At 58.4% G+C, this 23,009-nt stretch overlaps 1 protein-coding gene across 4 annotated transcripts in view; it reads right to left on the bottom strand.

Moving 5' to 3' along the window:
• The window catches only part of MSI2 (musashi RNA binding protein 2), a 116,430-nt gene that overhangs the window by 46,015 nt on the left and 47,406 nt on the right, over positions 1–23,009 (bottom strand). For all 4 annotated transcript variants that reach the window (XM_088535681.1, XM_088535689.1, XM_088535696.1 and 1 more), the window contains exon 6: positions 18,348–18,440. In XM_088535681.1, the coding sequence (XP_088391807.1) occupies positions 18,348–18,440 (93 nt within the window). The remainder of the gene's footprint in view (positions 1–18,347; positions 18,441–23,009) is intronic.

The following is a 23,009-nucleotide window of genomic DNA, read 5'->3' as shown; positions in this document are numbered from 1 at the left end:
GCCAGTGCTGCAGCGAGGAGCGGGCGCCCCGCTCCTCATCGCAGGGACGTGCGTGTAATCGCGCTGCGCCCGCGCGGGAGCCGCTCCGGAGCGCGGCCGCAGGGCCCGGCCTCACCGCTGACCTCTGGCCGTACCACGCTCGTCCCCAAGGCATCCCCGTGGATTGAGTCCCCCCTGGAAGCGTCACAGAGGCTCCAGAATCCCGGCCAACAGCTCTGCAAATCCCACAGACTGCACCGAGGGGCTGGTGGGGACGCGGGCGCTACGGGAAGGCGACGGGGCTGCCTGTGCATCGTGATGAGTGACACGGGGCCCTCCCCACAGCCCGGCGCGCTCCGCAGCCCGGCCTTGGCCGCCCCACTTCCTCATGCCCAAATAACACGAGATGCAATAATTAAGCTGCGATCTCAGTGGATTGTTCCCAATGATAATTCCACCTTTGTAATTCAGCTTCAAATAAACCCCCTTTGTTCTGTCTTATTACACAGATCCTGGTATCATTCAAGTATATTAACTGTAGCCTATTACTGTCACACAAAAACGCTCCCTGAGCCATAGCAAAAGGCTCCCCAGACAAAACTTTATGTCATGTTAATCCAAGCTTTAATAACTATGAGGATATATAACTGTATCCTAATTGTGCTTTGTGTTTCTGCATACAAAACCCAGAAAATACCAAATGCGACAGGGGCGGCCGCGGTGGCACAAGCCGCAGCCCCTCGGCACCCGGGCGCTGCCCTTCCCGCCGGGAGAGCCGCGTTCCGGAGCGGCTGCGGGAACACGGCACGAGGCAGGGCCGGAGCGGAGCGGCCACTGCTCCAAGGTAGGACCGCGCTCGTCCCACTGCTCCAAGGCAGGACCGCGCTCGTCCCGCCGCTCCTCGGGGCGCGGACCCGGCGCTGCAGCCCTGGGGACTCCCCGCGTGCCGCAGCGGAGCCGTCACTTGGGATGACCCAACCGGCCGCCCTGAGCCCACGGCTCCCGCGGGCTTCCATCAACCTGCAGGAAACCTGCCAGGAAGGGCAGCCGCAGGACCAGGCGGGAGCCTTTGCTGCACAACCAACCCCGCGAGGAGCAAAGTGCCTTTCGCCGCCGGCAAAGCTCCGCGCCGCGGTGCTGCCGCCCGCGCCCCTGCAGCGAGCGGCGACGGGCGCTATCTGAAAGGACCTCGCGGCGCGACGGCACGATCGATGTGTTGACCTAGCGGGTGCCGCCAGCGCGAGCAGCGCCGCAGCGGAGAGAGCTGCATCTCCGCACCGGAGCGGGCGGCCGCGCCGGGGAGCGCTGGGGCCCACGCGCCGCTGCGGCCGGGGAGCCGCGGAGCTGGCTCAGCTGCTTCTCCGGGCGCTCCGGAGAACGATGCCCTCCAGGAGGCCCCGAGCGCTCGCTGCCAGCCTGTCCCCAGCAGGAGGTTTGCTGAAAGCAGCCCCGCTCCTGGGTGAAGCGGCGGAGGCTGCAGAGGAGGTGAAGGGAGAACAGGAGCCTTTCGCCAGGCGCCGGCCGGCCGGGAAGGGTCGGGAAGGCGGGAGCCTCCTCCCGCGCAGCCCAGCGGGTTTGGGATCCGGTCGCACGCGCCGCTCATTCCCTCTTAGGGGAACGGCTGCCCATGCGGGCGCGCGGCCGCTGCTCCTCCTGCGTCCCGGCTCTGCCGGCGGCCGGGGCGCAGGGCTGGCCCCGTGCCACACAGAAGGCAACCAGGAGCGTTTGTTCAGCGCGGAAATGCCTCCGTCGGGAGCAGGCGGCACATGAGACACTGGGGAAAGAGAAAACGAGCGCGGCGAGGACTCAGCCCTGCCCTGGCGAGGAGCGGCCCGGGGCTCGCTGCGGCTCAAGCACCAACACCGCTGCGAGCCGTGCGCTCCCCACGAACCTGGCGTTATCCGGGGCTACCAGAAACCAGGGACCTGCCCCCGAACGCAGCGCTGCCCCTCGCCACCGCTCCCACGGCCAGCCCAAGCGCCGGGGCGCAAACCCAAGAGCGCAAGGCGAGCAAAACGCATATTGCAAACCGGGAGACTCCGCAATCCAACATCAGATTATCAAGTTTTTGGATTTAATCCAAACTTAATAGCACAGAAGGAAGTGAATGTTGAACTTGTGGATTTTTAACCCCAAGTGCCTGTTTAATTTTAAAAACAGCTGCTGGCTACGTATTTACGGGCTGCGCTTTCGCACCACGCGCGCGCTGCCTGCGGAGGCTTCGCGCTGGGAACGAGAACCAGGCGCGAGCAGCGACGGCAGCGACGGAGGGGCCTTCCCGCGCGTCCGGGAGCCACGAGAGCCTCTCGCCCCTCCGCTGCCTCCCCGCCGCGACGCAGAATGGAAAAAATCGACTGTTTGCTTGGTGCAATAGGGCATGACTCTGTTTACACAGAAATAATGGCTGAGCCGTGATGGATTCTAAATCTCCATTACAGTGAAAGATTTGAGGGAGTAAAGCAGTGTGGAAAATAATTGGTTTTCTTGTTTAGTTTTTAAGAGCCTTTACACATCGCAAATTGAGGAGGCTCCCGGCTGCCTCCTGGGACCTGTTGGTGACACGTGGGGGACGCGCGGTAGCGTCGGAGGCTCCGGCGACGCGCCCCGGAGCCTCCGACGCTACCGCGCGTCCCCCACGTGTCACCAACAGGAAGGGCGCAACGCGGCGCTCGTAACTCAAAGGCCTCCGCTCAGGATGGAGGAAGAAGATCCAATATCCTATCTTCGGATATCTGGAAATGCAGATGATATATCTAATATAACTCACGCTGCCCCGAGGCAATGTGCTAGCGTGCATCTTCCCAATATTTTAGGTTTATATAAAAGAAAATATTCTTACTGGAGCCCTTGAAGGATTCCTGCACACGACTCAAGGAAATAAACATCTCATTCCGAAATCCACCCCTAGGCTCACCCTTTCCTCCAGACTTTGCATGTAATTTCTATTTAATTGCCTCTGAAAACAAAGCCATAAGGGTCAGGGAAGGGGGTGCTGCTTTGCTAAGAGCTGCTGCGCTGGTGCAGGACGGCGCGCGCAGCCGCCCCGCGCTCGCCGCATCGCGCGGCGGGAGGGAAGCGCACTCCCCAGCCTCCAGCTCCGAACCAAGCTGTACAACCAGCATCTAAAGCCCCAAAGGGGAAAAAAAATTAGGCTTATAATGTTAATGCTGCCAGATTTACCTTCCACTTTAATAGAAGCTCTCTGTACGCGGGCAGTGCGCGCCGCGCTCCGTAATCGACGCGTGCACAATATCCACTTGACTGCGCGAACATCCCGCTCGGCTCCTGCGAGCGGCTTATCGGAATTACAAAGGCTGAGCCAGCGAGGAGAGAAAGGATTAGTGCAGGGCCACAGTTCACTCTCCTTCTGCCTAAACAAAATATGACCTTGATTAAATTAATAATCAGAACTCGCCATTCCCATCAATCCGCTGCCGGAGAGCAGCCCGGGCTGGGCAGATAACCTCCCTGCGGCCCCTGGACGACTGGGCACGCTTGGGCTTCCCACCTCCCGCCGGCCCAAGGAACCGCTCAGCAGGATTAACTGTTAATAACTCAGCATTTGGTTTTTATGTTCTTATTAAAATTGAAGACACCAAGTCACTGACCCCGGTGATGCGCCCGTTGCCGAGCCCCGCGCTCCGGGCAGGCCGCTCGCGCCGCGGCTGCTGCTGGTGATGCCCGAGACGGGGAACAGCGACGCGGCCCGAGAGCCACCCCCATCCCCTCCCCGCTGCCGTCCTCACCGAGCTCAGGAGTTAACCACACGCAGGAATTCAGGGGGTTATCTGAGCAGACTAACTCCGAGCAGGAGCCGAACGCACACCGGGAAGGGGAAGAGCAGCCGCAGCTGCGGACAGCCCGTGCGCGCGGGGCCGGGTGCCGCGCCGGCAGGACGGCTGCGCTCGCCCGCGGGGCCGCGCGCCCACAGCAGGGCCGGGGGGCCGACACCAGATGGAGACAAGTGCACACGGAGCCGCCGCTTCGGATCCGGCTCCCCGGCCTCGGCGCGGGGGAGGCCAAACGGCGCGAGGGCGGCCACGAGCGCGGCCGCTGCCTGCTCGGCGCGACGCTCCCGCTCCCGCTCCCCTTCCCCGCGGACGCTGCTCCCGCGCGAGCGGAGCCCCCCGGCTCCCGGACAGAAGGGGCGCGCGAAGCGCCGCAGCCGGGACCGCGAGCCCTGAGCCACGGGGGACCCGGCCACAGGGGTGCAGCCCGCGAGCTGCCCGTGCCACCAAGCGCCACTGCGCAGGCGCGCCAGGGACGCGAGTGCACGCAGCACGATAACCGCTGCTTGCACACGAACACACGCACGCGTGTGTGTGCACGTATAGACCTGTGTGTGTGCGCATGTATATATATATATATGTACGCACACACACGCAGGAGGTGCGACTGCGGCCAGGCTGTGCCACGCACGGGGCGGCGAGCACTGGCGCGCTGCCTGCGCTATAAATAGCGGCTCTATTTTTAACCCGACCGCGGCCCTCGCGCACTCCAGCTGCCCACCCTGCACCCGCGGAGCCTCCACGCTGCACCTCGCGCTGCTCCGGGCGCCGCCGCGGCCACCAAACCGCAGCGCGCGGCCACCAAACAGCACAGCAGGTGCCCCGGGAGCGACGTCCCCGCTGTGCCGGGCTCTACGCTGCCCGCTCCACACGGCCCCTGCAGCAACCGGCCTGGGCAGGGAGAAACAACAGAGTCTCCCCAAAGGCTGAGCTACTGGTTGGGTTTTTAAGCCAAGTTGTTTCTCGCCGAATTGCTCTGACCTTCCCTCTCTCCCCTCCCAGTCACGAGCGATAGGAATTAAATTGATTCAGTCTATCAGTGCTCTGCATCTAAGCGATTAAACCCAGCCCACTAGAAAAATCTGCTCGGCGGTGCCTGGGCGCCGCGGGCCAGGGCCAGCGCGCGAGCGGCACCGCGGCCGCCTCGCCCTGTGCGTCCCCGGGTCCCGCTGCCCGCCGCGAGCGGCCCGATGCCGGCGCCAAGGGGGACCCGCGGGCAGCGCCCGCCCCGCCGCGGCCCCTGCACACGCACGCGGGGCGGCGCCAGCCCCGATTTATCCGGCCTGACGAGCGGCCGGCATTCCTGGGAAACAGATGCCATGCTCTCCGGGCAAATTCCAGCCTCCAGCAACCAGCTGACCGGCTATTTTAAGCCGTTCAGCTGGGATTTTGCTCTGGGATGTCCGGGCCGAGGGGAGCGCTCCTCCTCCCCGGGCGTGCGGTGCGAGATGGAGCCGACGCGCCGCAGCGCGGAGGGCACGGAGCGGGGCCCGCGAAGGACGCACAGCGACGCAGGACTGCGGGGACACCAGGGCGAACGGGCGCGAGGCCGGGGCAGCACCCGCCGCCTGGACCCCGGCCTGGAGCGGGGCTGCCGCCACACGTGCAAATCCTGCCCTGCTAAAAATAACCAGCGCTGCTGCACGTTATTCTCCGGAGTAAACCAGAAGTGCTAATATTAATTGAAGTTCTTTTTGTTTCTTTCGCTTTGTTTTATTTCTATTTAAGATCAGAGCTAGAGAATTACTTTTTAGGAATTGCACAGATAAATTATTTGGATAATTTAGAGCATTATATACTTAGATTAATAGTGCTTGTAACAAACTGCCTCAGGCAAACGGCTCTGCTGCCCGTCCTGCGTCACCCCTGCGGGCCCGGCCGCGGCGCCGCGTCCTTCCCGTCACCTCTGCGGGCACCGCGGTCCCTGCTGCCGCCCGCCGCGTCGCGTCGGTGCCCAGTGCTCCGCGACAGCCCTGGGACAGGGAACGGCGCCGGCTTCTCCCTGCTGCTCGCGGAGCCTCCGGCTGGACACGGGGGGCCTCCTGCAGCCCCCATCATCACGGGCACCTGCTCCTCTCGCAGCCCCTTCCCAGGGCCGCTCCATGACCTGGGCACCGTCCCCTCTCCCGCAGCTCCCCGGGGCCCTGCAGCGGTGGCACGGCCGGCGCGGAGCCTTTGGTGCACGAGCAGTGCGCTTGGCTTCACCACGTCCGCGCTGCGTGCGCTGCCCTTGGGACTGCCGTGAAAGACGAGGACACGCAACACCCAGTGACTTAATTGCAGGCAGGTGTGCGGTGCTGTCCCTCCCGGAGCCGAGCGCTCTTGGGAAACGCCTTTGACCACAACGTCCTCGTCCTCGCGAGGGTTAGCAACGACGCCCCGGGCAGCGCGGCTGGAGCTGGCCCGGAGGAACGGGAGACGCGCCGGGGCCCGCGACAGCAGCCTCCTCCGCTGCAACCCCGGCTCTTCTCTTTCACGGGGCAAGAGCGAGACGCGTCTCTCCCCCTCTGCCCAACATCCCCCTTCCCAGCAGCACGGCGAAGCCTGGGATCACTGCCATGGAGCACTGAGCCGCAGGAGGGGATTCACCCATGGACACTGCTGGGAATTGATGCAGGCCGCTCTCCTCCTGCTCCAAACACCCGTGTCTGAAGAGGACCAGAGGGATCAGTTACTGTTTGGGCAGCACCTGGGAGATGGACAGTGCAATATAAGTGTTATTGTGACCCGCAGGCTGCTGCGGAGCCGTCCTGCGCTGACCAACCAGGACCAACCCCTCCGAGCGGAACCTCCCTGCACACACACACGATGCCAGGGAGTCAAGTTCCTCCCAATGGACTGCAGCTCCCAGGACCCTGGGGAAGGGATAGAGCCCCAAACTGGAGCCCCTCACGCAGCCCAGCTACCAAAGCCCCTGCGTCCCGCGCGCAGCGCTCTGCCAAAGGGATTCGATTGCACGGGAGACGAGCGATTCCCCTTACAAACCACCGACACCATCACACACCATTGCTCTCTTCAGCCTCGTGTTCGCTTTAAACTGCATGATTTGTTCTGCATTAATATTTCAGCAGCGCTACGAGCAAGCGGAGGGAGATCCTCCCGGGCCGCGAGCGAACAAGCTGCTGGCTCGGGAGGCCGCCGCCAAGCGCGAGGCCCGGGCTGCCTGCGGCGCCGCGACAGGACGCGGCCGCGCGGGGCCCGCGAGCAGGCGGGCGGACGGGCCTCTCCTGCAGAGGAGCGTTCTGCCCCGCCGGCCCCCGCGTGTCCAGCTCACGCGTGCGCACGTCCGCGCTGCTCTCACTGCGGCCGGGGCGTGAACGAGCACAGCCCCCTCGTTTCAAGGAGCTTCCCCAGTTCGCGTGCACAAACAACCCGTCCGGAACCACCAGTTACCTCCAATTCTTTGACTTCTAGAGCACTTCTCCTATCACTAGAGGCCGTGGCAAAGGCACACCAGACACAAGCATTTTGCAGAGCGCTGCTGCAGTGGCGAGGCTGCCCCGGCCCTGCGCGGGCTGCCCTGTTCCGTCTCACCCCGCGCGGCAGCCCGATCCGCACCGGACCAGGAGCTCTCAGGAAGCCGTGGCTCCCAGGGGCAGCGTTACCTCGGACCTTTCCACCTTCTTTAGATTTATACGAGAAATTTTTAGGTCAAGGAATAGTTTGTAAACTTACCCATTAAAACAGAAAAGCAGGAACGGAAAACACGACCTGCAAATCAGCAAAACAAGCAGCTTCCCTTGCAGCACAAACCCATTTGCTACTGCCAGTGAAAAGCAGTCCCAGCTCAGAGGCTTTCACTTACCTTCCTCAGCTGTGGTGGGGATTGGGAATAGTCGACACCTGCTACTCGCTCCAGAAGCACCACGGCAGGGACGAGGGGTCTCATGGACCCGGCGCCTCGAGGCGGCGGCTCGCGGGGCGCTCAGGTGTGACCCACACTGGCCGTGGTGGCAGAGCAAGGATGAGAGCCAGAGGAAACCCAAACAGCTCCAGCCATCCCCAACCTCCAGGTCCGACCCACCAGGAGTGTTGCTGTCACTCACTAACCGATTCCCAAGCACACTCTGCAGCTGGAGCGGTGGCGGTGACGGCCCGTGTCCCAACCCAGCCTGCCCATGTGCACCGGTAAACCTCGCTGGGCAGCCATCAGCTCCCCAACTTACCAAAAGGAGGTCAAAATGCGCTGTGTGATGTGCTTTAAAACACGGAACAGCGGGAACGGGAAGGACACCCAGCTGCAGATATGATTCTAATTGCTGATTTTTGCTTCAATAGTGAAAACGTGGCACCCATCCTGCAGGAAGAGCCGAGCGCGTCCCTGCAAGCCCTGCTCCCCCTCGGGCCAGAGCCGCTGCCGGGAGCCCCGGCGCCGGACAAGGCGGCCGCCGCGGCTCTTCCCGCGGCCTCCACGGCCAAGGCCGCGTTCCTGGCGCGCAGGGACCGAGCACAGGGCGCTGTTTGTGTTGATGCACTTGCTCTCGCCATCGCCGGGTACTTAATCTGCACGGTGCTCTGCCCGGGACATGATGGTGCCCCCGGAGCCATGGCAGCCGCTGGAGCCCATCGAGGGCCGAGCTCAGAGCCGCTGGGCCGCGCGCTCCCAACAGGGATAAAACGTTCCCGGTGCCCAGCGAGTCTATGAACGCCAAGAAAGGCTGACGGCCGCGGGGCCGGGACGCGCAGGGGCACCGCGGCCGCCCGCGCGCTCCGCCGCCTTCTCCCTTCTGCCCAGGCGAGGCGCCGCGGCTGCGCTCAGCCGTGACACGACCCAGTCTTCACAAGATATTTTGGCTTTCTCAATGTCAAAATACAGTCAGAAGGTCAGACGAAATACAGTTTTCCAAAGCACCTGACTTTGTGCACTTCAGAGCATAAATCTAATTGAAGACAAGAAAGGGGAGGGGGAAATCGATAGCTGCTGCTCCCAGGACGGCTCCGCGGCTCTGCCGTTGGCCTGGCTGCTTCCAACACCACAGGACGGGAGGAGGAGCAGCTCAAACATCCACAAACGCTGGAATTTGTCTTAGACCTAAACAAACGTGCGGCTGGAGCTGCCACAACTCGAGAGCAGCATCTGCTCCCTCAGCGCATCGCCCTTCCCTGCAAGGACTCCCCGGCCTCCCGTGCGGCAGCGTGAAGGGCTGGGGCACCGTCCCGGGCAGGTGCCACCAAGGGCCTTCGCGGGAGCTCAGCCGCGCGGCACCAACAGCCACGTGCGAAGGAGGCCGAGGGGACGTCGGCACCGCGGCGAGCGCCTCGCGGCCGGGACGGGCCGTGCCGGGCCCCGCTATGGAGCACTGACCCTTCTTGGGAAGGCCGAGCTCCCCGTGGGAGCCACGCTCCGATATGACCCTCGTGGGAGCCACGCGGCAAGTCCTGGGGGCAGGAGGGCTTCAAACACAAGAAATACCAGGTGGGAATGGCTCAGAGCAGCGGAGCCCTCGGCCACCGCCAGAGCTGCGGCAGGAGCGAGCTGGAGAAATATTTAATACCGCTTATTAGGAAACGCTCAGCAAACACCACAAAGCCTGGAGGGGGTGTTAAAGACAGGGATATTGAGTATTATGGGGAAATTAATGAGAAGCTGCAACTACTACATACGTATCATATGTGGAAAGCTAGGTAGGAGCCCTGTGGACCATCACATACATCACGAAGCTTTACCCACATCAGAACGCCTTGTTTTTAAATGATTCCCTTGCCTCCTGCAGGCCCTGGAAGCCACATGGAGCTAGCCTAGCCTCCTGGTGGTGTTTCAGCAACAATACTTTGCTCTTGTTAGGATCCAGGCTTGTTTTAATGAGGAAAAATTGGGTTATTTTCCACAAATCCATAATGCTGATAGGAAATGAAGAGAAACTCCGAGAAAGTCGCTGCCGTGTTGCAGTGCTCTCCACATCCTCCACCTTCCAGCGGGTTACCTCCCCTGGCAAACAATTTATCTATAAATACACCGGCAGCAACATTGGCACTTGTGCTAGTTCAAGTTTGCATTGTCATCAACCATCTCGAGGGAGAGCCCGGCCACAGAAATAACCAGCTGCAACATCACAACGATTGCCCCTGCAGGAGACGTATATAATGAAAATTGAAAGCTGCAGGATGAACTTCTTACATAGTTGTCCTTTTGGTTTATTCATCAGAAATAATTATCTGTGCTTGCATTCACAGGAGCACATACTTTATGATGTACATTAAAATTTAATGGATTTTTAATAATACTGTAACTACAGCAGGAGTGGGGAAAAAAGGAGCATTAAGCCATATGTGCTGGGTAAATGGTACTGAGTAAACATCACCAACATGTAGCAGGTTTAGGAACAGTGGGGATGGGGATTTTCAGGAAGATAGCTGAAAATCCTGATGTTTTTCAATGCTCAGCATTTAGCTTAAAATTGCCCTCAGCCGTAACAGAAATGGGTTTTTACAAGAAATGCATGACTGAGAGTCTCCGGAAGCTGCAGTTGATCCTCACTCCCTAACCCAGCTCTCCCACTTGCAAAGCAGACAGAATAAATGCAAACACACCTCACACTCGCGGCACCAGGATGTGTCTGCAATGCTGATTGCCATTAGGGCAATTAAAGCACTTCCAGTATTTAAGAAGCTATTAACGTCTGTTCCTCGAGCACGGAACGGTCCCTCCAGCAGCCGAGCGCGATGCTCCGACGCTCCGCAGCACCACTACTCGGCCCGACGGCTATTTATAGGCTGAGAAATTATATATGTGGTGTCCCCACCAACAGTGACACATCTTCATTCAGGCATGAGTCACCTATTCAGAAGCATGCCTCCAAAAATAAAATCTATTTACCAGAATTAAATCCCACACGCGCAGGAGAAAACGTCTCCCTGCACTAAGAGCCGGACGGGGACGCAGGGCCGGAGCGGGGCCTGGGCTCTGGTCGAGAGCCGTGCCAAGGTCACCAGGGAGAGCAGGAAACATCCCGAGCGCTGCCGGCACCGCGGCCTCGCCAGGAACAGCAAGTGCAGCGCAGTCACTGGAGAGAACAGGGGGAGCGCCGAGTAATCCCAGAAAATGCGGTGTTAAATAGAGGGTTCAAACCACAAAGCTGTTGAGAGGGAACATTAAAGATGTCAGCGCGGCTGCGAGACGCTCGGCGGCGGCGATGCCGAGCGGCGGCTCCGCGGCAGATGCCGACAAGCGGGGGCACTGGGTAATGGGACCGGCGTTACGGTTGTCGATACGAATTATACCCAGATAGCAGGGAAATAAATGGATAAATAAATAAATAACGCAAAAATGGAACAAGTTCAAACTTCTTTTACAGTAATAGTCTCCAGTTGAGCATAATCACCAAAGCCATAGCGATAAGATTGCCAAAACTAGACAAACATCTGTGAGATGAATTCATCTCGGAGGGGAAGCCAACAGCTTGTTATCATTAAAGCGGCATCGCTCTCCCGCGCCGGAGCTGCGGGCCGCCTTGTTATCGCGCTCGCCGGCAAGCGCGCCAGATGCCGGCAGCGCCCGGATGGGATGACGGGCACCTGCTGCCGGGGAGATTCCCGCTCGCCGGCCTCCTTCCTGGGGCCGCGGCGCGGTAGCCAGGGCTGGTGGCCAAGGGGGCAGCAGGGTGGGACTCGCTGGGTACCTGGCTTGGCAGCCCGCGCTGCCCCATTGCCGCTTCAAACCATCGCGCCCCGAGGACAAACCGAGCACAGCCCTTCGCTGCTCTTTACACCGAGCCTCCCACCCCGGCGAGACGGGCGTTTGTTGGAGCTGAAGCGACCACGTGCATTGAGGTGTCCTTCAGATTAAGAGGCGGTTAATCCTCATTCTGCTTAGATTAGCTTAATTGGCTCTCCATGTGAGCCGTGCTGCCCTTGTCCCCGTCCCCAGGCTGCAGTTATAAATACACGGAGCGCGCGGCCCCGCCGCCACCGCGCGTCTCCTCCTCGACACACACACACTTCGTTCCCATAGCAGAGGGCCACATATGTAAATAAGATGGTTTTCAAACTAATTTCATGTTCTACCTCTGCACAATTAGCATGAGCTTAATTAAAGCAGCTGTACCTCGATACTGAGTGTGTGAGCAAAGCTCAGGTGTTTTAGCCCTAGGACAGGAAACGGGAAGTCATGGCAATAAAAAAGGTAATTAAACTACACCAAACCCCACGTAAAATAACTGCTACTTTTTCTTTAATGCACTGGCGTTAAAGATGATTTCTCCAAGGCAAAGCTTTAGCCACTCGGTTGCAGCTACTCAAAGAACAAAAATAATGTTCTGGACCTAGGCTATCACTTCTGTGGCTGGTGGGGTCAGTGTCTCCAGACCAAGACATCTTCCCAGGGCACATGAGAACGGCACTGCCAGGCAATCCCTGAACCGGAGGGGGATCCCGCTGCCCGGCACACGCTGCCGCGGGGAGCGGAGGGCAGCCCTGCTGCAGAGGGGGTCCCCAGAACGGGTAGCCCAGCGGCTTTGGGGCTGAGGGAAGGAGAAAGCAAAACTCACATTTACGTGGTCTCAAAGACACAGGTCATCTCTGAGCAGCATTACACTGCGGGGCTGGACTCAGCTGCAGAAGCCACACGCAGACACCGCACATGTGCGCCCGCATGCGTATTCCTTAATTACAGCATAGACGACGCCGGAGGAAGCGGCCTGGACGTGCTCGTGCATCTCTTCCCCCCAGCACAGCCCCTCGTTAGCCCCCGGTTTCACTCGGGCTCCTGGAATTCTGCGCGGTGCTGGTGCTGTCTCTGCCACCTGATCTCACCCCAGCCGTGGAGCTCCCACACAAAAGCTTCCTGCCATTTTGCTTAACCGAAGGCAAGAAGGAAATAAAACAGTCCTTTAAACTTCTGCAGAGTCCTGATACAGCCTTCTTGCCCACAAATCCTGCCTTAATATTTCCTCTTTTCATAAAACCCAGGTAGAAACCAACATCTCATAACAAAACCACTTCCACAAAGCATGTGGCTTGTTACAGACCACCAAGAAACGGACTTCCTGTGCACCAGCGTTCCTGGAGAGAACGAAAGCACCGACTTCTTCTTCAGCAACGCTCGAGTTTCTTGGCTTATTAAAAAATGAAAGAGCATGCGTGGGAGGGAGAAGAAATAATAAAAAATGCTTCAGGCCATGAGAGACCACTGTATCCCGCATCCCTCTGTCACGACCTCAAGTGAACACTTAAAGGAAAACTTTGGAGCACCAAGGGCTTAATATCCAGCTTGGGAAATCCAGAAATACTGGAACTTTAAAGCAGATGCAAAAAACAGAGGCAGCGATGTGAGAGAAACTGAACGCTTTCCACAACATTGCAGCAGAACAGCCCATACAAACCGCCTTCTATTATCCCAAGCTCATCCAAAGCTGCAAACTACGACATTTGGCTACTGCTCATCCTAAGGAGTTGCAACGAGTCAAATTAAGCAGCTTCTCCCAAGGTACATCCAGGTAGCTGAGACAGAGAGAAGAATATAATGAACCAAAGGCTATTTAATATCAGGCTTATATCTCATGATTGCTTTTGAAGGGAGCAGTGAGCCTAGGAGTAATTTAGAAAAACAGCACACACTCTGCTTTATTGCTTATTAAAATATTCCAGGAACTCGGGCTACCACTGACCAGAAGGTAAATAACATCCAGACTGGTCCCTTTAGTCCATCAAACCCACCCCAGTCGCCAGTGCTGCATGTGCTGGCACAGTGCTAAGACCCAGAACAGACCAACAACGTGTGGAGCCCAACCCCAGCTTTCCTGCAAGGCCACTGCAAAATAGACCCCGTGTATCCCGGGATCTGCATTCCCATGTCCTGGATGGAAGGGGGCAGCTCCACTGCCTGAATGGACCCGGCATGAGAACGGGCGCCGGGGGCAGAGCGGAGGTGCCGGGCGCGCTTCGCGCTCCCGGCACCTCCGCTCTGCCCCCGGCGCCCGTTCTCATGCCAAGGGGGCTATTTTGTGGCCAGCACCGTGTCCTGGGTTATCCCGCTTCAAACTGTCGGGAGCTGCAGGAAGCAGGTTGCGTAAGGCACCGATTAGGCTCCAATCCTCAGCGCAGCTCCCTCCTCCTTCCCTCTTCCTCCTCCCCTTACAAGCACAAAAGCAGGGGGACTGTCGTGTCTATTACTCACAAAAGTCTTTTTTTCCGCGGGTTAGAACGGTCATTATTTGCACTGCCGCCCTGCTCTCGCGCACAACGACGCGGCGCTGCCAAGGGTGGAAACTCTGATCCCGTCTGCTATTTGCGGCCGCGCTGCTCCCGGCTTGGCTTTCCCTGGAGCAGGGCTCTGCCGAGACCTGCCTGCGGCACGGGCAGGATTGGGGGCTACTGCTCTGCCCTGCTCGCTGCGAGGAGGAGGACACGAGAAAATCACCATCTTGCAAACGCACAACAGTTTTACAGGAAAAACATCATCAGAAGCAAAAAAATTATTTATTATTGCACTGGCTTGTTTTGCTTCTCACAGGAAATAACAAGCAACCGTATAAAGCATTTCAGATCCAGGGAGGTAATTCAGAAATCCTGTTTCAAGTTTCTGAAATCTTAAAAGCCATTCTGGAGGAAACAGCATATTCCAATCGGAGTTGAAACACGTCTACAATTTGTCTGTGAGACCTTGTGCAAGCCAGAACAGAAAATAAAATTAATGCATACTGTTCTGTTCCCATTTCATTTGAAAAGTTAAAATAAAAAGAAATTGCACAGCTCCTTCCTGCAAAAGTCATTTTAGGACTGCCGTGAAGGAAAACAAGAGCAAACGCTCCTTCTCCAAGACTTTTAAGGCAGCCCAGACAGGTGGGGCTACCAAGATTAACACTGTCTTCCCAGCACTGTAAAATAATGATATGTAAAATATTTCACCAACATATTGCACGTTTCCTTGCATGAGCATTAGTCTTTTGCAAAAGGCAGTTTAGATGGGAAGTTTTCTCTCCCACCTGGGAACACCGGAGTTTCCCCTCCGCAGAGCCCTGCGCGGGCTGAGCCGGCAGCTCGGGACAGGACAGAGCTGCCCCCTCGGCCCCGTCCCGCAACGTCCTGCTCCCTGCGGACCAACTGCGGCACCTCCCTAGCAAGGGTTTAAAAAAATGAGAAAAAAAAAGAAAAACCCCACAGTTCTCTTCCAATAAGCGGGCCAAAAGGTGCAGCTAGAGCCCAGCCAGCCGCACCAGGCGCAGTCAGTGCCCGGGCTCCCCACTTGCACCCGGCGGCTCCGGCCGTCGCTGTCCCACAGCTCCAAGGGGCCCAAGGGCCTCGAGTCCGAACCGGCTTCTCGGAGTAACCAGCAGTCCGGGCCCGAAGGGGTTAAAATACCATGTCAAGCAACAAGCCCTGGCTCCAAACCAGAAGGGACATGGGAACCAGGGCAGCCGAGTTATAAAGGCCTTATTGTAGCAGCCCACTGGATTGGAAATGACTTGTAGGCCTAATGAAACAAAACTTTGGCAGTAAAACAGAATGAAAGGAATGAGACAATAAAAGACAGGAACAAAGGGAGCAGAGTTGTTTCAGCTTAGGAAAATAAGCTCACTTTGTTGTTGGGAAAAGCCAAAGCCGATTAGGATAAACCAATGACTAGGCATAAGTCTTCCAAACTAATTACACAGTTCGCCATGTGAAGTGCGATGCCAGGCGCAGGGCAAGGACACGCCACCTCCGCAGGAGCCCGGGGCAGCGGCACCTGCTCCACGCGGACTTCCAGTTTTCCTACACGGCTTACGGCGACTCGGGACTTCCCTTGGCTGCTAAGGGAAAGGAGGAGCCTTGCAGGCCCCGGGCTTTGTGGAGAGCAAAACCAGCCGTTATCGGAAAGGTGCCGCTCGCGGTGTCGGTGCTGCTGCTCGCACGGCTCCTGGCGGCCCGGGGAGCTCAACAAGGCAGCTCTTCCTTTGGTCAGAGAAGTTCAGACGTTTCCTTTCCAGGAAGCAGCAGTTTCACGTTTGACGCTTTCGGCCCCTTCCCACCAGCTCCACTGACACTGGGAGCCGGCCTGGCCCCAGCCCGGGCGCTCTCCGGAGCGCCCGGCGCCTTCCGAGCCCCCGGCCGGCGTCCCGGCCGCGCGGCTCCGCTCCGCAGCGGGCACAAGCACCGCTTGCAGGATCACGGCAGCCGTGAGGATCCATTGGAGTGGATCCATTCCAATAAACAAGCTGAGCGGCTCAAAGGGCCAGGCCTGGAGCTGGGCTCAGCAAACGCAGGCGGCTCCTCGGGACGCTGGGCTCCGTGGGAGCAGGCGGCACGGGGGACGCAGCCGCGCGCGGGGCCGGGCAGTGCGTCCCGCCGCAGCGCGTCCCACCGCAGCGCGTCCCATTGCAGAGTGTCCCACCGCAGAGCACTCCGCCGCAGCGCGCCACCAGCCCCGTCCAACGCTTGGCTGCTCCTCGCGAGGCGCCCGCTCCTCCATCCCGACGCGTACAGTTATTCTCAGGGCTTTAATTTTTTTAGCTCTCCCTTTCAGACACTCCATAAGGCACCCAAATTCCCTGAAGTGCTGCTTTCTGAAAGTCAGGCGTCTTTTAAGCAGTCTCAAGAAAGGCGAAAGCACAAGCGCAGGACCCGACGCACCCCGGACCACGAGTCACTGCTGAAAAACGCAGCCCCGCTGTCTGCTTTCCCAGAGACTGTAAAATTGCAAGCATGAAACTACCAGATGGTAAAATTAAAAAGACTGTAGTAGGGGAGCATCCAGACAATATGCAAAGTGCATATACTGGAACTACTAACAACTTCAAAAATACAGGTTAGAGGAGTTCTGCAATTAGAAGCAACTACAGAAGAAACATCCAAAAGCTCATGTAATCCTTTAATAAAAGGCACAGCAGGCTGTAAACATCCCGCCAGAATCGAAGATTATTATTGAAAATAAAATGAATGGTTTGCAAAACAACTATCAGGCCAGCACAGGAACAATTTATAAACTCCCCTCCTCAGCTCTCAACCAAACAGCGCCTGGCCAAGGACTTTCAGGGCCAGATAAAAGAAATGCAAACGAGCTCCAAGGAGCAGGGGCTGCTGGGCTTGGGACACCCTGCTGCGTCCTCCCGCAGCCGTGCGTCTAAACCACCAATTACCGCGCTCCAAGGCGGCAATTCAGTGCGTGCGGCACGGTGGGCTCAGGAGCGGGGACCGGCTCCGCGTGCCCGGGGACCATCCTCCCCGCGCTGTCCCCAGGGCGGCTCGCGGGGCCCCTGTCACCTCCGGCCGCAGCGCGGGGCCTCGCGGCCCTCCTGCCCACGGCACGCGCGCTCGGGGCGCCCGGCGCGCTGGGAGCCAGGGCGCAGAGCGGGCAGCCCCTGGGCTCCACGGGACCTCGCCTGACACGGCGGCCACCGCGAGACGCTGCAGGCCCCGAGGTGCTGCAGGCCCCGAGGTGCTGCAGGCCTGCAAGGCGCTGCAAGCCCACGAGGTGCTGCTGCCTTCGAGCGGGCCCGGCAGACGCGCTGCTGCGAGCCCTGCGCCATCAGGAAGCGCCGCAGCCCCGCGCCCGGGCAGCTTGGGATCGCAGCGCTCCCGGTGGGAACAGCCGGCCCCCCGTCCCTGCTGTGCCCGGCAGGACAGCGCTCCGCTCCACGCGGCGCCCATGGCACGCAGCGGCGCCCACGGCACGCAGCGGCACCCACGGCACGCAGCGGCACCCACGGCACGCAGCGGCACCCACGGCACGCAGCGGCGCCCACGGCACGCAGCGGCGCGGAGCACAACGCGCCGGGCAGGAAGGAGGGGAGACGCTGCCCCTGGGCCTCGCGGGATCGCCCGGGAACCGCGCTGCAAAGTCCCCTGGAAGCAGCAGATCCCTCAGCCGAGTCCTTGGTGCCGCTGCCGCCACGGAAGGGGCTCCCGCAAGCTGCCCTGAGAGCCCCAGGCCTTGCCCACGGCTCCCAGCACGGCAGGCGACCCGGGCGCCCCAAAGCTGCTCCCATCGGACAGAGCCCGGCCTCCACGGCCCCAGCACGGAGCTGCGGCCACGTCCAGCGCTGGGGCTCCAGCAACTCGCCTCAGCGCTGAGAAGACGTCGTGGCACGGTCCAGATTTCCTTCAGACGCTAAATCCTTCCATAAATTTGTCTATAATTTCAGGCTTTTACATACGTTTCTAAAGGATCTTGCTTAAGGATTGTTTTATTGAGAAATTAAATGGATATTCTAGTGACTTCCCTACTACTCTTGCTACTCACATGTTTCCTTTAGGGTTTTTTTTTTTTTGCAATGTAATGAGCTCTCACAAACATGTGTATATGCTCCTTTCACCACCGGAATCAGGGAAAAACAGAAGGCTGATTTTATGGAGTAGACAACTGTGTAATCATTCAGCTAAGGGTGAAATTCTTCCTAAAGATACACAAACCCAACTCCCAATGATTTTTCTTTTGATTACAGTGAACAGTGCCAGTGCTGTACCCATACGCATGCAATAAAAAACGGAATTCCTGAGCGATTTAAATAGTTTGAGAAATTACACTGAAAAGCAAAAACTTTGGCTCTTTTGAGCACAGGACTTTTGTTTTTCAAAATGCACAAGAAAGAAAGAAGGAAGGACAAAAAGAAAAAAGAAAGAAAGAATTCCAAATATGTATTGTTCACTTGGGCAGGAACTTACCTTGCCAAACTGTTCAAAGTATTGCTTTACGTCTTCCACTACTGTATTAGCCGATAATCCACCTACAAATATTTTCTTTGTTCTTGTGACCATCTGTAAGAAATTACAAGACAAGTATATGATTTAACCAGATTATTTCAAACAATATGTGAAAAAATACTCTTCAGATGCCATCCCCAGCCCAGTTAATGAGAATATTTCTCCACAAAAGCAATTCAGATTCTATTTGATTAGATATTTTCTTCTTTGTCTTGTTTCGTTTTTATCTGAGAAATGGCTGAGTAAAGGCGCTCAATAACAGCGCTAGCCCCCGGGTGTTTTTTTTTAATAACTGGTTTTTATTGTGCTTCCCAATGCAAATGCAAGGGCAGGAGGCGTCCGAGCACCGCGCCGTCGCCCCCCGCTCGGCTGCTGGGCGCGGGAGGGCCCGTTCTGCAGCGCCGGGGTGGCCGGGGCGCGCGGGGAACCCGCAGAGCTGCCCCCGGACAGGGGGACGGGACAGGACGGCAGCAGGGCCCGGCACGGCCGCCCCGCACCGCAGCGACACCGAGCGCCCGCCGGGCCCAGGGCTACGCACACGAGAAAAGAGGGGAAAAAAGTTTAAAAATTCAATTATTTTTTCCTGGCTGCAATCTAGTATTCTGAAATTGAAGCCCAAGCATATATTTTTCTGTAGAAAATTGTCATTTACAAATAAAGAATTGGCTAAAACCAACTTGTAACTAAAGGATTTTGCAGGGCTGTCAAGAGCCCTCTGCCTGCCAGCATCTGATTTAAGATCTGGCCAGGCTTCTGTTGCCAGACAAAGGAGGGAAGAAAGCAATTATTCTGCAGCAATATTTGAAATTATCATCATTTTTATATTTGACCAAGGGAAAAAAAAAAGAGAGAGAAAGAAAGAGCTACTTCTTTCAGAAGCAAGATTGAAGGTTAAAAGAAAGAACTCCTTTGCTTCAATAGCTCGAGTCAAAGGAAGTGTTGGTAATGACGAGCAAATCCCCAGCCCTGTAATGCCTGCAGACGCGCCGTGGGCCGGGGAGCGCGTCAGGAACCGGCTCGTGGGCACAAAAGGGAGCAGGGAATTGGCTGCTGGCTGCCCCGGCTGCTCGGGGTCTCCGTCCCCACGCGCCCTGGAGGGAGGGCCCAGGGCCGGTTCCGCGGGTGCCCCGGGGCCGGTTCCGTGGAGGCCACGGCGCTGCCCGGCCCTCGTCCTGGTGTCGATGTGCAGAGCCCCGTGCGCAGAGCGGCCGCCCCGGCACGGCCGCAGCGGAGGGCAGAGCGGGACCCCGCGCGGCCCCGTGCCCTCGCAGCGAGCCCGGCACCGCGCAGCGGCGCCCGCCGCGGGGGACACCGGCCCTCCGCGAGGCTCCGGCTGCAGATTTGGGATCGCTCCTGGTTTGGGCAGGTCAGGTAAATCTCTCTGAACAGCAGGCTCGGGATTTGGTCTCCCACCTTGTTCAAGCATGTCAAAACGCTCCGTGAGCTAAAACGAATCAGCTAATGTGAAAAGGAGGGAACTGCAGTTTTGTGCAGCTACAGCCGCTCGTTCAGTGTCCCGTAACTTTGCATATTTACATCAGTTCTATTCTTAGGCTTCCTGTTTTCTTTTTCTCCTCAATGAAACTGCCCTAGTTATTGTCATCATTATTAAAGAGAAGAAGGGCTTTTACGGCACTGAACAAGTGCAGAACTGTAGGAACATCAGGAGCAGGAGGATGGTGGCAGATCCAAGGGGCTGGGGCTGCTCAGGGCGGACAGGTCGAGCTGGAGAGGAATTGGGGAGATCATCTTGGACACACGCTCCGAGCTGCACTGCATGTCCCGCTGCGCTGCATGCTCTAACTACACCACTACTGCTAATTAAAAACAACAATAACTCATGCAATATGGAAAGTGATCTTGTTAACTCAATTGCTGGGCTTCTTTGGCAGAACATGAACCACAAACAAGAATTCCCCATTTTTTTGGCCCCCAGGATCCTCATAACAAGTTCCAAAAGCCTACTGAAAACATAATTAATTAATTAAAAATATTTTTTTTTAAAAAAAAGCAATGAAAAGCGCCCTAGGAGAAGGCAGCAGGTCCTGGGAGCTGCGGAGGGCAGGAAAACAGCCCGTGCTCGCCGTGCCGCACGCGACGCCCTGCGCGCACCACGGGGTCCGAGCGGGACTCGAGCGCTGCGGGCGCCTCCTGCCCGACCCCTGCGCCAGCGGCCGCCAGGACAGCGCCGTAATCCATGCGAGGAACCGCATCCGGAGCTGGGAAAATCAGCGCCATTGATGGCTGCAGACAATGCGCGCGGATTGCATCCTCGCGCTTCATTCACACACAAAGCGCTCGCTCGGGCCCTGCGCCGTGCTGGGATCTCGGCTGCCTCGAGCCGTGCTGTTCGCTTTGGGAGCGCGTCTTTCTTTCCCGATGCTGATGGCCCCGGCGGGGGGCAGGAGCAGCAGAGCGCGGGCTCTGCGCGATGGCCTGAAGCGGCAGCCGTGGAGCTGCGCAGCGGGGCTGGCGCTGCCCTGACCTCGCTGCCCACCGCAGCCCCGGGAGCTCAGCCCTGCTTGGGGCGAAACCCGGCTCCGAGCTCAAAGCAAAAGACGCAGGAAAAGGCGCCCGAGCGGGCTGGCCAGCCCGGGAGAACGGGACCGGCTCGGAGCGCAGGGCTGCGAGTCCCCGAGGGCTGCGAGTCCCCGAGGGCGCGAGTCCCCGAGGGCTGCTCCGCGCTGCGGGGAGCCACGCGGGAGGCAGGAGTGGGGAGCGCATGGAAAATCCACGGAAACTCCCGGCAAGAGCCGTCCAGCGCGCTGGAGACCGTCACAGCAGCCCGGTTCACATCTGCACCCCGACTTCTGCCGCGTTTGGGGCAGCAGCTCCTGCGACCCAAGCACCCGCTCCGGCGGCTCCAATGCACCCGCTCCAGCGGCTCCAGCGCCCCAAGCACCTGCTCCGGCAGCTAGAAAAGCTTTTCTGGTGCTGTCAAAGAACTACTCTTCAAGAACGCACTTACAGGAGGAGGAAGAAACGTATCTGCAGTTTAACATGGTGTTTAACGAAATCCCACCACACAGTCTGATCCAGAGGCAAAGAGCAGCTCACGAGAACTAGGAAGAGTTGTGGAGTTCATAAATTCTGCCAGCTCCAAATACTGAGGGGACTCGAGGAAAAAAAGGGCTGTTGCCTCTCTGGTGCAGAAAGCAGACCCCATTTAAATACTCCTCAGTTAGTATCAACTGATTTTTCCTGATAGGCCTGAGAAATCAGTGATGAGAGCTCTTGGATAAGACTCTAGACAACGTTCTGCTAAAACAAGAAAGATTTGCAGGAAGAAATAAGGAATGTGTGAAGCAATTTACCTCTCCCACCGCACTCCAGATGATTTCTCAGAAAAGAACAAATGGAAAACTTTAACCCTTCGCCTTGATTAATTCCATCTACATAACAGAGGCGCACGCGGCAATCAGGGCTGATGAGCAGGTTGTGCCCGGGCGGCGCCGCGGGCTCCGCGATCCCGGGGCTCCCCCTCGGCCCCGGAGCCCCGGGAGCCTGCGGAACGGCCGGCGCTCCCGCGGCTCCGTGAAGCTGCCTTGGCTTCCAGCCTCTTTCCCTCCCTGGCACAGAAGGGCCGAGCACTGCGGCAGCCAGGCCACCCCTGCCACCCTCTCGGCCTGCGAGAGACCCGCTCCCCTCGCCAGGGAGGGACCCAGCGGCCACGGCTGCCGCTCCGCAGCGGATCACACAACCCCGCAGGCAACAGAACGGCCCGGGGAGCCGCCGGGAGCAGCAAGAGGAGCGCCCGGCCACGGGGCCCTCCGAGGGCCGCCCCGTCGGGGAGCCCGGGAGCTGCGACGCGCTGCAACGCACTGTGACACACTGCGATGCGCTGCGACGCGCTGCAACACACTGCGACGCGCTGCGATGCGCTGCGACGCGGCGGCCTCGCTAGGCTGCGCGCGCCGCCGAGGGCCCCGTGCCGTCATCTCCACCACGCGCCCCAGCCGCTCGCTGCGAGGTTTCGCTCATTAAACCTCATTAGAGATGCTGGAGAAGTGCAAGACGTTGGTACTGACATAACTGTTGTTACTAAAGGAGGAATAAAAAATATTATTTCTAGCTAGGAAGGTCATAAGAAACTGCCAAGCACGAGATAAATCAGCCAAGGTCTCCAAAAAAGACATTATTTCTTCTTTACTCCAACATCTTAATGTGCACGACTTTTTTTGTGCTGCAAATATATTTCTATAAATCCTCCTCCATAGAAAGCTTTGCTTTCAGAGGGGGGAAAAGCAGCAGATAAAATACGACCCATCAAAATGAACTCAAGTCCCAGTAACATAACTAAACGTGCGATGCTACAGATGTTTCATAGCCCGACGCCAGCTCCAGCTGCATCATTCCTACGGGCCCGGCACGGAACCTCTCCCCGCTGCCGCAGGCCCCACGAGCGGAGCCCTCGGAGGAGCCTCCGCACAGCAGCGCAACGAGGAGCCGCACGGCCAGGACCCGCACGGCGAGGAGCCGCTCGGCCAGGACCCGCTCGGCGAGGAGCCGCGCGTCGGCCGCGCTGCGGACAAGGGCAGGAGAGGGACGAGCGTGAGGAAACAGCGACGGAGGATCCAGGGGCACCAGGAAGGCCAAACCAGAGCAGAGAGGTCCGAGGGCCGT

Source organism: Tinamus guttatus, unplaced genomic scaffold (assembly GCF_059628265.1).
Source record: "Tinamus guttatus ecotype Peru unplaced genomic scaffold, ASM5962826v1 Tinamus_guttatus_pri_ptg000043l, whole genome shotgun sequence".
Lineage (NCBI taxonomy): Eukaryota > Metazoa > Chordata > Aves > Tinamiformes > Tinamidae > Tinamus > Tinamus guttatus.
The sequence above is the reverse complement of the archived record's forward strand: the minus strand, read 5'-3'. Positions and strand labels throughout refer to the sequence as shown.